Raw genomic sequence first — 16,436 nt, 5'->3', positions numbered from 1 at the left:
CCCTGGGGAGACTGTTCCAGTCCACCACCCTCTGGGTGAAGAACCTTTTGTTAACACCCAACTTAAACCTCCCCTGGCATATCTTCCTGCCATTCCCTTGAGTTCTTCACTGGTCGCCAGGGTGAAGAGGTCAACGCCTCCTCCTCCACTTCCCCTTGTGAGGAAGTTGTAGACCACAATGAGGTCTCCCCTCAGTCTTCTCTAAGCTGAACAGACCTAGTGACTTCAGCCGCTCCTCGTACAGCTTCCCTTCTAAACCCTTCACCATCTTTGTGGCTCTCTTCTGGACACTCTCTAGTATCTCCATATCCTTTCTATAATGTGGTGCCCAAAACTTAACACAGTACTTAAGGTGAGGCCGCACCAGTGCAGAGCAGAGCGGGACAATCACCTCCCTCAACCGGCTAGCAATACTATGCTTGATGCACCCCAGGACACGGTTGGCCCTCTTGGCTGCCAGGGCACACTCTTGGCTCATGTTCAACTTGCCATCAACCAGAACCCCCAGATCCCTTTCCGCGGGGCTGCTCTCCAGCCTCTCGTTCCCCAGTCTGTATGTACATCCAGTGTTGCCATGTCCCAGGTGCAAAATCCGGCACTTTCCCTTGTTCAACTTCATGCGGTTGGTGATCGCCCACCTTTCTAATTTATCTAGGTCTCTCTGCAGGGCCTCTCTGCCCTCGGGAGTGTCAACAGCTCCTCCCAATTTTGTGTCATTGGCAAACCTGGATAGTAGTCCTTCAAGTCCTGCATCCAAATCATTAATGAAGATATTGAAGAGCACTGGACCCAAGATGGATCCCTGAGGAACCCCACCAGTGTCTGGTCGCCAGCCCGTTGTAGCCCCATTTACTATAACTCTTTAAGCCCTACCTAAAAGCCAAAAGCTTTACTGAAATCCAAAAAGATTACATCGACTGGCTTCCTTTGGTCAACTGTGTGGGTAACCTTGTCATAGAAAGAAATCAAATTTGTCAGACAGGACTTCCCTCTCATGAACCCGTGCTGTCTGGGACCAATGACTGCGTTGTCTTTGAGATGTGTTTCAATAACTCCCAGAATAATTTTCTCTATAATTTTGCCTGGCAGCGAGGTGACACTAACAGGCCTGTAGTTACCGGGGTCATCCCCCTTGCCCTTCTTGAAGGCTGGGACAATGTTTGCCAACATCCAGTCAACCGGGACCTCTCCAGATTCCCAAGACTGTTGAAAAATCATTGAGAGAGGTCTCACTATGACATCAGCCAGTTCTTTAAGTACCCTTGGATGAATCCCGTCGGGCCCCATTGACTTGTAGGGATCCAGCCAGAGCAGCAAATCCCGCACAAGTTCGGGGTTGATTAGGAGTGTATCATTCTCACAGTCATGGATCTCAGGCACAAGGCTCGGGGGGTCCAACCGAGGCGAAGAAAACATTAAACGTCTCCGCTTTAGCGATGTCCCTGTATGTGAGGTGACTACGCTCATCGAGTAATGGGCCAATGTTATTTCGAGCCTGCCTTTTGCTACCAATATATTGTAAAAGCCCTTTTTGTTGTCCTTTACAGTACTGGCCAGCTTCAACTCTAATTGAGCTTTGACCACACGAATTGTCTCCCTACAGTGGTGGACAGCATCTCTGTAATCCTCCCATGTCACCTGACCCTGCTTCCAGCATAGTACATTTTGTTTTTTTGCCGTAGTTCAAGCAGAAGATCCCTGCTCAGCCAGGCCGACCTTCGGCTGCATCTGCTTGACTTTTGACATTTTGGAATTGGTTGTTCTTGTGCTCTTAGGAGGTGGTATTTAAAAAGTGACCAGCACTGATGGATGCCGGCCCCTTCAAAAGCTTTTTCCCAGGGAACCTTATTAAGTAGTTCCCTGAGCAGACTGAAGTCTGCTCTTCTCATATCCAGAGTAGAGATCTTGCTGGCAGTCTTCCTCCTGTTGCCATATATTTTAAACTTGACTGCTTCGTGGTCGCTACGGCCAAGGCAGCCACCAATTACCACTTCACCCACAAGACCCTCTCTGTTAACAAGCAACAGATCAAGGAAGGCCCCTTTCCTGGTTGGTTCTCTTAGCACCTGAACCAAGAAGTTATCATCCAGATGGTTTAGAAATCTTCTGGACCTGTTTGTACCAGCTGTGTGGTATTCCCAGTTAACATCTGGCAAGTTGAAGTCCCCCATAAGGACAAGGACAGATGACTTACATGAAATCCTTAGTTCCTTAAAGTAATAACTCAATCTGTGTCCTCATCCTGCTGGGTGGCCTTCAGTCGACTCCCACAACAACATCCACTTTATTCGTCTGTCCTTTAATCCTTACTCAGAGGCTCTCAACTGCGCCATCGCTGACTGTAAGCTCCATACTTTCCAGCCCCTCCACTACATACAGTGCCACCCCCCTGCCTGGCCTGCCCTGCTTACCCCTCCTGAAGAGTCTGAAACCATCCATTGTGGCACACCAGTCACAGGACTCATCCCACCAGCTTTCGCTTATGCCAATGATATCGTATCCCTGGGACTGGGCCAGTGCTTCCAGCTCCTCTTGCTTGTTCCTCATCCTGCGCGCATTTGTGTAGAAACACTTCAGATGCGGTTCGTGGTGCCCATCACCTCGTGGAGCAGTTTGAAGAATTTCACTGCCACTCAGCTCTTCGAACTGTGTCATGCCATCCCGTGTCTTGTCACCGACTGGCCTGCTGTTGCCCCTTTCCCCCTTCCAATCTAGTTTAAAGCCCTATCAATCAGCCCTGCTACCTCTGAGCAAATACCCATTTCCCTTTTTGGGAAAGGTGCATCCCATTGGAAGTCTGTAGACCTGGAGATCAATAGACCATCCCATGATCGAAAAACCCAAAGTTCCGCCAGTGACACCAACCTCGGAGCCACGTGTTGATCATCTGGGTCTGCCTAAACTGTTCAATATTCAATATTCTGCAATATTCTCACCATACTTGTACCCAGGATAAGAACGTACCAGATTGTCTCAACTCACTGCACAGGTAGGCAAGGTCAGAAGAAAGTGCCAGATAGTCCCAGCCCACTGCACTTGTAATTAAACAAGAACACAATGTTGGCTGGTGCTGACATCACAACATGGCCCAGGGAGAGGTCTGCATCACCACATTCCACCCCGCGACTGAAGTCAATCTATCCTCTCCACAGAGTGGTGGTGTGGTCACCTCTTGCCTCTGTGCCTATAAATAGACAATGCTGCATTTTAGTTATAATTTGAGACAAAGTTTATGCTAGGTTAACCTCTATAACTGTTAGAAAGCACATATGTTACTTCATCAAATGAGATTAAACAACATTGTATACACAGGGAGGTCCTATGTAAGAGCATAAATTTTTGTCATTTTTCAAGCTTTGATACATGGCATAGAATCATAGAATCATAGAATGATTTCAAAGAAACCTTTAAGATCATCTAGGGCAGGGACACCTTCCACCAGACCAGGTTGCTCCAAGCCCCATCCAACCTGGCCTTGAACACTGCCAGGGAGGGGGCAGCCACAGCTTCTCTGGGCAACCTGGGCCAGTGTCTCACCATCCTCACCATAAAAAATGTCTTCTTATGCCCAGTCTAAATCTACCCTCTTGTATTTAAGAACCATTGACCCTTGTCCTATCACTACAGGCCCCAGCAAAAAGTCCCAACCCATCTTCTTATATGTTGTGTGGCTGCAATAAGATCTGCTCTCATGGATCCTGATTTAAAATCCTGCCAACTACATCAATTTGTCACAGATGGGCAATTCAGACCGCTTAAAGAACCACTGCCAAAGGTACCAGCAAAAGTGGTTTTATTGAAACTTAACAAAATTCGATGGAAAGGTGTCGGGTTCTGGATTTAGGTCCGCCTCCAAAGCAAATCTAGAAATAAAATGCAGACAGTCCCCGTCCTCCCCCCCCGAGAGAGAGAGAGAGAGAGAGACCCACCTAATTAGTAAAAAGGAGCAAATTTAGAAATAAAATTCAGTCAGCCCCCCCCTCCCCGAGAGAGAGAGGGAGAGACCCGCCTAATTAGTAAAAAGGAGTAAATCTAGAAATAAAATGCAGACAATCTCCCCCCGAGAGAGAGACCCGCCCTAATTAGTAACTCCAGTGCAGCCCACGTTCGACGTGCCTGGTCCAAATGCAGACAGCCCGCGGCACAGGGCCCGCCAAAATATAAATAATTCCAGTGCAGCCCACGTGCGGCGTGCCTGGTTCAATATCACCCAGTATGCTTAACCTGCCTGCAGGTAAAGCACCCCCAAAAATCCTGACCCGAAATATTAAAGATTCGTGATCCTTGAGTTCGGACAAAGCACAACCGAGGCACGGTATCAACAAACTTAACTCTGACTTTATTAGGTCCAACAATGAGGCAACTCAATATTCAAGGAAGAGAGAGAAAGAGAGGTAAAAGAAAGAAAGAAACAGAGAAAACAGTTGAGAGAGAAAGAATATTCACCACCCTGAGATCCAGCAGCGTCCCGCGGGAAACCCTTTGTTGTTAGTTGGAAGATGGCGGTGAGGGTCCCGCGTGGTCGAGCGATCCAGCCTCTTTTATAGAGTTTTTCGGCAGAGTCATGTGACTTGAAGCTGTCAGTCAACAGTTCGCACCAATCACAGGTCCGAAGGCGGGACATGTCTGGTTCCTGCGCCATAGGATTGGCCCCTTGCCAGGCTGTCACCGGAGACACACATCCGGAGGCGGGTGGAGGGGGGGGACGCCTAGCTTATTGCGTCATCGAGCGTTGATCTCATGTGGTAGGACCAGAATAGCTAGCAGAATCACAACCCTAGACTTCAGGAGGGCCAACTTTGGCCTTTTCAAGCAATTGCTAGGGGAAATCCCATGGGCCAGGGTACTAGAAGGTAAGGGGGTCCAAGATAGTTGGTTAGCATTCAAGGACTGCTTCTTCCGAGCTCAAGATCAGAGCATCCCAGCAGGTAGGAAGTCAAGGAAGGGTACCAGGAGACCTGCATGGTTAAACAGGGCAAACTCAAGTGGAAGAAGAGGGTGTACAGATCATGGAAGGAGGGGCTGGCCACTTGGGAGGAATATAAGTCTGTTGTCAGAGGATGTAGGGAGGCAACCAGGAAAGCTAAGGCCTCCTTGGAATTAAACCTTGCAAGAGAGGTCAAGGACAACAGAAAGGGCTTCTTCAAATACATTGCAGGTAAAGCCAACACTAGAGGCAATGTAGGCCCACTGATGAATGAGGTGGGGGCCCTGGAGACAGAGGATACAAAGAAGGCGGAGTTACTGAATGCCTTCTTTGCCTCTGTCTATACTGCTGGAGGCTGTCCTGAGGAGCCCCGGACCCCTGCGGCCCCAGAAGAAGTCAGGATAGAGGAGGAATCTGTCTTGGTAGATGAGGGCTGGGTCAGGGACCAATTAAGCAATCTGGACGTCCATAAATCCATGGGCCCTGATGGGATTGCATCCACGGGTGCTGAGGGAGCTGGCGGAAGTCATTGCTAGGCCACTCTCCATCATCTTTTGCTAAGTCGTGGGCAAACGGAGAGGTGCCTGAGGACTGGAGGAAAGCGAATGTCACTCCAGTCTTCAAAAAGGGCAAGAAGGAGGACCCGGGTAACTCTAGACCGGTCAGCCTCACCTCCATCCCCGGAAAGGTGATGGAACAACTTGTCCTTGGTGCTGTCTCTAGGCACATCAAGGACAGGGGGATCATTAGGGGCACTCAGCATGGCTTCACCAACGGGAAGTCATGCTTAACCAACTTGATAGCCTTTTATGAGGACATAACCCGGTGGATAGATGATGGTAAAGCTGTGGATGTGGTCTATCTCGATTTCAGTAAAGCGTTTGACACGGTCTCCCACAGCATCCTCGCAGCTAAACTGAGGAAGTGTGGTCTGGATGATGGGGTAGTGAGGTGGATTGTGAAGTGGCTGAAGGAAAGAAGCCAGAGAGTGGTGGTCAATGGGACAGAGTCCAGTTGGAGGCCTGTGTCTAGCGGAGTCCCTCAAGGTTCGGTAGTGGGACCAGTTCTATTCAATATATTCATTAATGACTTGGATGAGGGATTAGAGTGCACTGTCAGCAAGTTCGCTGATGACACCAAACTGGGAGGAGTAGCTGACACACCGGAAGGCTGCGCAGCCATTCAGAGAGACCTGGACAGGCTGGAGAGTTGGGCGGGGAGAAATTTAGTGAAATATAAGAAGGGCAAGTGTAGAGTCCTGCATCTGGGCAAGAACAACCCCATGTATGAGTACAAGTTGGGGGCAGACCTGTTGGAGAGCAGCGTAGGGGAAAGGGACCTGGGGGTCCTAGTGGACAGCAGGATGACCATGAGCCAGCAGTGTGCCCTTGTGGCCAAGAAGGCCAATGGCATCCTGGGGTGTATTAGAAGGGGTGTGGTTAGCAGGTCGAGAGAGGTTCTCCTCCCCCTCTACTCTGCCCTGGTGAGGCCGCATCTGGAGTATTGTGTCCAGTTCTGGGCCCCTCAGTTCAAGAAGGACAGGGAACTTCTAGAGAGAGTCCAGCGCAGAGCCACGAAGATGATTAAGGGAGTGGAACATCTCCCTTATGAGGAGAGGCTGAGGGAGCTGGGTCTGTTTAGCTTGGAGAAGAGGAGACTGAGGGGTGACCTCATTAATGTTTATAAATATGTAAAGGGCAAGTGTCATGAGGATAGAGCCAGGCTCTTCTCAGTGACATCCCTTGACAGGACAAGGGGCAACGGGTGCAAGCTGGAACACAGGAGGTTCCACATAATATTTGATGGAAAGGTTCACTCTGTTACTTACTGCATAAGGGATACAACGATGATTCAACGTTACCAATACAAAATCTTAGTGTACTATAATACAAGTTTAAGTGCGATATCGACCACTTACCAAAGATCTGCATTTGGTAAGAGATCTCTCAGCCTTGAGGAGTAACCTTGAGAGGCGTCCCAGCTCAAGGGGAGATCACCACCGTGCAGCCAGCTGCTTAGCAGCGAGAGCTCAGAGAAGGCTCACTTAGGCTGTCATATTTATGGAGTAAAGTGGTTGGCTTGGAGTCAGACTACATGTGATGGAAAAGGTATGCATGAGACTCCTTGGAGCCACAACTTTCTTTGTTCCTTGATAAATGAGTCTTGGAGGAACCACCTGCTAGTCATGTGTTAATCGCATGGTCAGTGTTCCACTTTCCAAGCCCATATGCATCAGTGCTCACCATGTCACTCTGTTCCTGCATGGATTTTAAGAGAACAGATTGGAACTAGAGAAGTTCTTGGCCCGGTTACACCCAAGTCTTCACCTCCTTTAGAGCCTGAACCAAACTACCACTAGTTTGGTGAAGGAGCAGAGTAGGTCCATCACAGGGACTCAGCTCCCTCCCATGCCTGCCACAAACCCACAGGTGGTGGGATTCCTCTTGCCTCAGTTCAGGTGTGCACACAGTACAGTCCTCTGAAGACTGGAAGAAATCACATGTCCCTTCTGCCTTCAAGAAGAAGGACCCAGTCAGCCTCACCTCTCTCCCTGGGAAGGTGATGGAGTAGCTACTCCTGGAAAGTATTTTGAGGCACATTGTACTGGTTTTGGCTGGGATGGAGCTAATTTTCTTCATAGCAGCTCCTATGGTGCTGTGTTTGGGATTTGGCACCGAAGCAGAGTTGACAACACACCAGTGTTGTAGATTTTGTTGAACTGTTTTTGCACAGCATCAAGGCCTTCTGTGTTTCTCTCTCTTCCTCCCCAGAGAGTAAATTACATTTGTTGAGGAGGGAAGAGCACTGGACGTCATTTAGCAAGGTGAACATTTACACTGTGTTTTGCTGTCCATGCCCAGGGTTTTTCTTCTGTGTGTGTTGGGGTGCTGCAGGCATGGCCTCTGTGGGAAGAGACCAGAGTCTGCATCCATATGAGACAGAGCTGGTTCCAGCCGGCTGGCCAAAACAGACCCACTGCTGGCCAAAAATGAGCCCATCAGTGAAGCTGGTGGAACCTCTGTGAAAGCATGTTTAAGAAAGGACACAACTACAAGAGTGGGAGAGGAGCAAGGAAAAAAAAAAGTGTGAGAAACAGAGGTGAAGAAGGAGGGAGAGAAGGTGCTCCAGGTTCCAGAGCAGATAGTCTCCTGCAGCCCATGGCGAGTACCACAGTGGAGAAGGCAACCCCCTGCAGTCTCTGGAGGACCCAACACTGGAGACGTGGGATATCTCCTGAAAGAATGGTGGCTTGAGGAGAGCCCACGCTGGAGGAAGTTTATCTCGGAAGACTGTAGCCTGTAGGAGGGACCCCTCCTACAGTGTTAAGAAGGAGCAGCAGAGAGGAACTGTTACAGACTGACTACAACCCCCATTCCCCATCCCCCTGCGCTGCTCACAGGGGAGGAGGAGGGAGAAGAGTTGGGAATGAAGGAGTAAAGTTCAGCCAGGGAGAAAAGGGTGGGGGGGAGGCCTTTCATGGGGAAGGAGATAAGGTCTTCCACTAGCCCCATGCTTCTTCCATCCTCAGCCTTTGCAGTCGCACATGCCTGGTCTGCCCACTTACCTTCACCACTGTCATTTGTACAAGGCCCACACACATCTTGGCACACCCAGTGTAAGCTGGCCTCCACCAAACCTGGAGCCCACCTGGCTTTGGAGGCAGGGAGAGGCCAGGTCCCCTCTGCCCAGAGATGGGCACAGCTTTTCCCTGGGAACCTCCCTGAGAAGCGCTCCTCGTGTGTGTCAGCCTGTGACCTGGTGCACATGGCACAGGGACAAGGGCTGTCGCAGCAGGGCAGGGCTGAAGTAGCTCAGCTGGGAGAGCGTTAGACTGAAGATCTAAAGGTCCCTGGTTCAACCCCGGGCTTCAGCAATGATTTTCTCCCTTAGATTTTGGCAGAGCCCGTCTGCCTTCTTCCAGCCTGCCCCAGCCCTTCTTGCTCCATCGCCTCTTGCCAGAGCACTGTCCCTGCTCTGTAGCTGCAGATCTGCAGCTTGGAAGGAGCCTTCCTCCAGCACCACAAGTCCCCAGCCTCCCCCTGGGCAGGACTCTCCATTCAGTGCTCCTTTGGGGTGGTCTCCAGCTGTCCCTCCTTCCCTGCTCCACAGGGATCAGGATCTCTCCTCTGTGGGCTCTCTGAAAAGACCTTATCTCTCTCCTCTTCATCATTCTTGATGGTGCACAGCCTGCTCCCCTCCTCACACGCCACCTTCACCTGGTCCCCAGTTCCCAGAGCAGAGGCCGCCGTCCCCCCAGTCCCAGTGAGAGTCACTCCCTGGAGCTGAGGCCTGACTGGCAGCATCCTTCCTCTGGAGGTCTGTCATGGCGAGACCTCTGAGTCTGTCACGGCGAGACCTCTGATGTGCCCAGGACAGATGACAAAGCCGTGCTGAGGATCATCCACTGCAGTGCATGGGCACCAGTGTTGTTCAGTCACACGCTGTCCTGCGCAGAGTTTCTTGGCTGCTGCAATGATTGATGAAACACCGATGTGCTCCTCTCTGGGCATCAGCCCCAGGGGGATGGGAGCCTGCCCTTCACCCCACCTCCAGGGCTGCTGGCGGGAAGAGGGGTGCAGGGAGAGGCCCAGTACCTGGATGAGGGGATGTGAGGTTTCTGCCCCCATGTCTCCCCACTGAACACCCTGGGGTGCCATCAGAACCTGGGGGGACCTCACCCTAGAAAGGGCATTTGCCACACCCTGTTGCTCTGCTCCTGCTGTGGAGTTGGGGACAGATGTGACACAGAGGGCTGTAGTCCTGGGTGGCAGAGGAGGCTCAGGGTTTTCCTCCTCTCCATCAACCCCAGAGTGGGTCAGAGTGTGGGAGCAGCGCCTGCAGCAAGAGCCTCCTCCTGCCCCATTGCCCTGCATAGACGTTGGAGGGGCAGTGCTCTGCAGGGCAGCCCTGTGCCAGGATCAGGCCCCAGGGGAGACGCTGTCCTGACTTCCCCCATCTCCGGAGGATTCAAGTGCTGTTTTCTGCTCAGGGTCCCTGGGCACCCAGGGGACAACAGGGCTGTGATGGTCATAGACACGTCATGGGAGGAGAGTGTTCCTTCTGCTGGCCAGTGTCAAGGGGATGTAGCTCAGTGGCAGAGCACCCACTTTGCATGTGGGAGGTCCTGGGTTCAATCCCCAGCATCTCCAAGGGTGCTTTTTCCCTGAGTCCCCAGCCTCAGGTGAGCAGAGGCTGGAGCTGGAGCACTGGTCCTCTCCAGGCACTGCCTGCCTGCCCTGCCCACCCAGGGCCTGGCTGTGGGGTGAGGAGGGCTGTGGCCCTTTTGAGCCCCCTCTCAGAAGAGAGGCAGGCAGCTGTGCTGGACCTGAGCTCAGCTCACTGCCCTGCACCACAGACCCAGCCCACCCACCGCCCAGGGACAATGCTTGGCAGCAGAGTGCCTGTGGGGACATCTCAGGGAGGGGAGAGACATCAGCAGCACACTGGGAATCCTTTCTGGCTGCACTGAGATGTGGTGTGAGGGTGCTCGTCCAGCCCAGGTGTCCTTTGGGACCAGAGCCACACTGCGCTGGTGGCTTTCCAAGGGTAAGGGTCTGAGATTGTCCTGGCTCCAGGTGGAGATCCCATACCACGTGGGAAGCACCTGGCTGTGCCAGCGGGTAGGGGTGTCTGAGCTGGAGGAGTGACATTTCCTACTCTGACCCTCATCCAGGTCCGTTTCCCTCTGCCATCAGCCCCGGCTTGAGCAGAGCCTCAGCTCTGGGAACCCGGAGCCACTGAGGTCAGGCACAGCCTTGCAGAGGTGGGACTGGTGGGACCGGCACCCACCTCTTGTTCCTGGGGTGGTTTGGTGCCTCCGTCACCCCATGCTGGTGGGAACAGGGAGACACAGGTCTGTCCACATCTGTGCACAGGTGGAGAGGGCCAGGAGATGGTGCCTGTGCTGTTTCCCCACCAAATCAACCCACAACCAAAATGGGGTGCGAGACACGGCCTTTCACTGCAGGGAGCCCAGCCCCCAGGAGCAGTGGGCCCAAATCCAGAGAAATGAGGTATAAAAGTGAAGTAAAGAAGAAGGGGGCTGGGAGTGGGGGGGTTATCTTCTGAACACAGGATGGTGGGCGCCGGTATGGACTGACCTGCAGACTCAAGCCGCCCCAGGCGGGGACTGGGGAGAAGAGCCCACCTTCTGTCCCATGCCACCTCCCCAGGAGCTCTGCCCTCCTGCACGTGTAATAATTCTCCCTTCTTCTGGCACCTGGCAGAGCTTTGCCTCCTCCTCCTGAGCAGATGAGCCACAGGCCCTGGGTGTGTGTGAGGGGGCAGCAGAGCTGGGCAGAAAGAGCCCGTTTCATGGCATTTTGGGGCCTGAACAGTCCGGCCCTGCAGGCTGGGTCTGTTCCCTGCAGCAAAGCAGGCTTGTCACTGTGCCCCAGATCTGTGCTTGCTCCTGCAGCTCCAGAGGACCTACCTGAGGGCTGTGATGGAGAGACCCCAACCCTCTGCACTGCTGCCCCACGCTGGACAGAGCACGGCTGTGGAAAGCCCGAGGGAGAGCAGCAGTCCCAGGGCGAGCCCCCCAGGGTGATGGGTGACACACACGGGCCCTGCAAACACAGCCACCATCCCCTGGGAAACTCCCAGCGGCACAGGCTCCAGCCCTGCATCTCCTCAGGGGAAGATGGGCCCAGGGCTGGGGATGGAAGGGCCGGCTCCAGGGCCAGGGGCTGCCAGCAGGAAAGCTCTAGGGACCAGGGCAGAGGGGTGTGTGAGCCTGGGCTCCCCCTGCACTCTTCAGGGTCACCCCAGGGGTGGAGGAGCTCCCAGCAGGGAACAGGGCAACGCTGTCATGGGAGAGGCTGTTGGTGACAGCCGCCTCCTCCCCTCTTCTGCTCCTGGGCCAGATCCTGCTGATCCTCCTTGGGAGTATCCCATGGGTTAGGGCTCTAGAGGGCAGGGGGGTCCATAAGAGCTGGTCAATATTCAAACATCACTTCCTCCAAGCTCAAGATGGGTGCATCCCTGTGAGTAAGAAATCAAGCAGAGGGGGACAGGAGACCTGCGTGGATGAGCAAAGAGATTCTGACAAAGCTGAAATGGAAGAAGGAAGTCTACGGAATGTGGAAAAAGGGACAGGCTACTTGGGAGGAATACAGGAAGGTTGTCAGAGTATGCAGGGAGGCGACAAGGAAGGCCAAGGCCTGCTTGGAATTACATCTGGCAAGGGACATCAAGGACAACAAGAAGGGCTTCTTCAAGTACATCAGCAGCAAAAGGAAGACTAGGGAAAACGTGGGCCCGCTGCTGAATGAAGAGGGTGCCCTGGTGACGGAGGATGCAGAGAAGGTGGAGTTACTGAATGCCTTCTCTGCCTCAGTCTTTACTGCTAAGGCCAGCCCTCAAGAATCCCAGACCCTGGAGGTACAAGAGAAAGTCTGGAGAAAGGAAGACTTTCCCTTGGTTGAGGAGGATCAAGTTAGAGATCATTTAGACAAATTGGACACCCACAAATCTATGGGCCCCAACAGGATGCACCCACGAGTGTGGAGGGAACTGGCAGATGTTATTGCCCAACCACTCTCTATCATCTTTGAAAGGTCATGGAGAACAGGAGAGGTTCCTGAGGACTGGAGGAAGGCCAATGTCACTCCAGTCTTTAAAAAGGGTAAGAAGGAGGACCCAGGCAACTACAGGCCGGTCAGCCTCACCTCCATCCCTGGAAAGGTGATGGAGCAGCTCATTCTGGATGCCATCTCTAAGCATGTGGAGCAGGTTATCAGAAGTAGTCAACATGGATTCACCAAGGGGAAATCATGCTTGACCAATCTGATAGCCTTCTATGACGACATGACTGGCTGGGTAGATGAGGGGAGAGCAGTGGAATTTATCGGCCTTGACTTCAGCCACGCTTTTGACACTGTCTCCCACAACATCCTCATAGGAAAGCTCAAGAAGTGTGGGTTAGATGAGTGCACAGTGAGGTGGATCGAGAACTGGCTGAATGGCAGAGCCCCAAGGGTTGTGATCAGCGGTGCTCAGTCTAGTTGGAGGCCTGTGGCTAGTGGTGTGCCCCAGGGGTCAGTACTGGGTCCGGTCCTGTTCAACTTATTCATCAATGACCTGGATGAAGGAACAGAGTGTACACTCAGCAAATTTGCTGATGACACCAAACTGGGAGGGGTGGCCGATACACCAGAAGTCTGTGCTGCCATTCAGAGAGACAGACTGGAGAGCTGGGGGAGAGGAACCTCATGAAGCTCAACAAAGGCAAGTGTAGGGTCCTGCACGTGGGGAGGAATAACCCCCTGCACCGGTACAGGTTGGGGGCTGATCTACTGGAGAGCAGCTCTGCAGAGAAGGACCTGGGTGTTCTGGTGGACGACAAGTTCACCATGAGCCAGCAATGTGCCTTTGTGGCCAGGAAGGCCAATGATGTCCTGGGGTGCGTTAGGAAGAGTGTGGGCAGCAGGTCAAGGGAGGTTCTCCTGCACCTCTACACAGCCTTGGTGAGGCCACACCTGGAGTAACTGTGTGCAGTTCTGGGCCCCCTAGCTCAAGAAAGACAAGGAACTACTGTAGAGAGTCCAGCGAAGGGCTACAAAGATGATCAGAGGACTGAAGCATCTCTCTTATGAGGAGAGGCTGAGGGAGCTGGGTCTGTTCAGCCTGGAGAAGAGCAGACTGAGAGGGGATCTTATCAACACTTACAAATACCTTAGGGGTGGGTGTCAAGAGGAGGGGGCCAGACTCTTCTCAGTGGTGCCCAGTGACAGGACAAGGGGCAATGGGCACAAGCTGAAACATGGGAAGTTCCATCTGAATATGAGGAAAAACTTCTTTACTTTGAGGGTGATAAAGCCCTGGCACAGGCTGCCCAGGGAGGGTGGGGAGTCTCCTTCTCTGGAGATATTCAAAACCCGCGTGGACATGACTCTTTGCAACATGCTCTCGGTGAACCTGCTTTGGCAGGGGGTTGGACTAGATGATCTCCAGAGGTCCCTCCCAACCCTTAACCATTCTGTGATTTTGTGATTCTGTTTGCAGTGCTACCCAGCTGCGGCTGCTCCCTGCAGAGAGCCCTGCCATGGACACCCAACGCACCTTCCAGCCTGCAGTAGAGAAGCCCATTGGGGAAGAGCTGGAGGGGTGTGGAGACCCACCAGTGGGAGCAGGGAGGGCAGTTTGGGCTCCAGGTTCTTGCCCAAGCATCAGACCCTTCTTCCTGACTGTCTCCTGCGTGAGAGGTTTCTCTGCCCATGGGAGCAGGTGAAAGTCCCAGCTGAGGGAGAGGGCCCCTGGCTCAGGTCCCAGCAGTGCCTGCTTTAGGGGAGGGACACAAAACACCCTCTGCCATGGAAATGTGCCCACGTGAGCATCCTCCCAGACAGGCCCTTCTCCAGGCCAGGGGCTGGATGATGGCTTTGGGCTGCAGCCCACATCTCATGGGGATCCTTTCTCCCTCCGCCTGCCTCTCCCTCCTCTGAGGGAAAGTTCCCCCCATGCCCCCCGCTCCCATCCCTCCTGCACCTGCACACAGGTACTGCCCCAACACAAACCCACACTGACAGCCCTGTCCAGGCAGCAGGAGGGCAGGGCTGGGGGCTGGAGCACAGCAGGAGGGGGGATCCCAGGGCTGCTGTGGGGCCTTACAGTCCCTGCCCAGACAGGACGCAGCTCTGGGACTGTGACAGCAGCGCTGGGGTCTGTGAGGGCCCAAAGCAGCAGGGACAGCCCGTGGAGACTGGGGTCCTGGCAGAGCCAGTGAAGGGGCAATCCCAGTCCTGAGTGCCCCAGCAAGTGGCTCTGCGCCCTGTGCCAGGGCAGAGCTGCCTCCTAACCACTGTGGGAGGTGATCTGTGGGACATGATCCCCCCTGGGGCTGGCTGGGGTGTTCAGGGCACCACGGCCACCTTAGGGCTCACTACTGTGGGGCCAAAGCCCAGGGCTCACCCCCAAACAGCAGCTCTGTCATGGTCTCTGCACTGTGGGGCCAGGGTGGCCCAGGGGAAAGCTCAGCTAGGGAACACTGGGGTGAGGACATGGGTGATCCCACTGGGGTGCTTCACAGGACCTTGCAGAGAGACATTTTTGCTGGAAACTCTGGCTGGCAGGAAGGAAATGTCTCTGTCAGCAGGAATATTGCCCAGGGACCATGGGCTCTCACAGCCCCACAGCCTGACCCTGAGCCCGCTGTCCCCGAGATGTACCCCTTCCCCATCACCATGTCTTTGTGCTCTTCTCCCCCGATCATCCTCAGGAAGACACCCCGACACCCGGGCAGGCAAGCCCCAGCTCTGGCTCAGACCCCCCAAAGGCTTTTAATAAGAACAAATATGGAGGAAAGGTGTAAAACCAGGGTATAAAAACAGAGGAAATGCCCGGCTGTTTGTGCTGCCCGCGGGAAAAGGGAGGCGGTTCCCTGGAGCTCACGGCTCTCCCAGCTGCACAGACCTCTCCTCCCTCCCGGCTGCACCCAGCTGCACGGCAGGGACGGGCTCTCCTGGCCCGGGGCTCAGGGACCGCTGTGCACTGAGCTCCGGTGTCACAGCCTCTGTGTCCTCAGGGGGATGTGCCAGAGACACCTCTTCAGCATCGTCATAGCCCATGCTCTCCGGGGACAGGGTCCAGGCACCTCCCTCAGCTCCAGGGGCCCCAGCACTTCTCTGGGAGTGCAGGTTCGACCCTGCAAGCAGCGAGGCAGGCCATGGCACGTTCACCCCATGGGGTGCCCCTCCTGGTCTGTACATCACCTTCCTCCCTACTCCTCACCAGTCCTGAGACATTGAGCTCCCTCTCCCACCCCCAGTACCCCCAAGGAAAGCTCCCAGGGCAGGTTCCCCCATCCCAGGAGGTTGGGCTCTGCGTACAGCAGCGATTCAGCCAGCACCAGGGACGGCACCCCAAGAACCAGCAGCGTTATCTTTGCCTCTCACCTCCAGGTGCATCCTTGGGCCCTGCTCCCTCCTCTGGCACCCTGGGCATTGCCCAGTCTTTCTGCCCAGGGGCAGGATCCTCCCCAGGGTCAGAAACCTCCCTGGCATCATCATAGCCATCCACTGGGTCACCTCCAGGCAGGACAGGGATGTCTGAAAGGAGAGGGGAGCTGGTGATGATGAGAAGACACATCCTGCAGAGCAGAGGACAGGAGGATGCGCAAGGACGTGGTGCTCAGACATTGGTGTTGGCAGCACCACAGGACACCCCCCCGTGTCCTCCTCAGTTCTGATGGTGACACTCAGTGACACTGATGTCCATCCCATGTCTCCCGAGGGGAGAGGTCAACCCTTTCCTGACTCCTGTTACCTAGTGTTGACCCTGGACCATCTTTCTCCTTGCTGTCTCCAGGTTTAGGCTGCAGCTTGGTGAGGGACCCCTCTGAAAAGGAGCCTGCAGAGAGGCGCAGTGGGTGTTATGGGAGTGTGCTCTGCTGACCCAGCTTGTGGTCAGTGCTGCTGGGGACAGGGGACCCACAGAGCCAGGGCTGAGCAGGGAGGAGGTCTCAGGAGTCACCCTGCTCCCCTGGGACAAACCCTGTCTCAAAGGGGAT

At 54.1% G+C, this 16,436-nt stretch overlaps 1 protein-coding gene and 2 non-coding genes across 3 annotated transcripts in view; 2 read left to right on the top strand and 1 right to left on the bottom strand.

Annotated features, from left to right (window-relative positions):
• The first annotated feature begins 8,728 nt into the window (after positions 1–8,728).
• On the top strand, positions 8,729–8,801 carry TRNAF-GAA (transfer RNA phenylalanine (anticodon GAA)). The gene has a single exon. It is a non-coding gene; the product is annotated as a tRNA-Phe (tRNA).
• A 1,204-nt stretch (positions 8,802–10,005) lies between these two features.
• Positions 10,006–10,077, top strand: TRNAA-UGC (transfer RNA alanine (anticodon UGC)). Its single transcript has one exon. It is a non-coding gene; the product is annotated as a tRNA-Ala (tRNA).
• Positions 10,078–15,315: 5,238 nt separating this feature from the next.
• LOC137675525 (scavenger receptor cysteine-rich type 1 protein M130-like) overlaps positions 15,316–16,436 on the bottom strand; it is a 137,017-nt gene continuing 135,896 nt past the window's right edge. Inside the window, 3 exon segments of the mRNA XM_068421654.1 lie at positions 15,316–15,572; positions 15,823–15,975; positions 16,193–16,276. Coding sequence (XP_068277755.1) covers positions 15,316–15,572; positions 15,823–15,975; positions 16,193–16,276 — 494 coding nt within the window.

Source organism: Nyctibius grandis, chromosome 34, assembly GCF_013368605.1.
Source record: "Nyctibius grandis isolate bNycGra1 chromosome 34, bNycGra1.pri, whole genome shotgun sequence".
Lineage (NCBI taxonomy): Eukaryota > Metazoa > Chordata > Aves > Nyctibiiformes > Nyctibiidae > Nyctibius > Nyctibius grandis.
The sequence above is the reverse complement of the archived record's forward strand: the minus strand, read 5'-3'. Positions and strand labels throughout refer to the sequence as shown.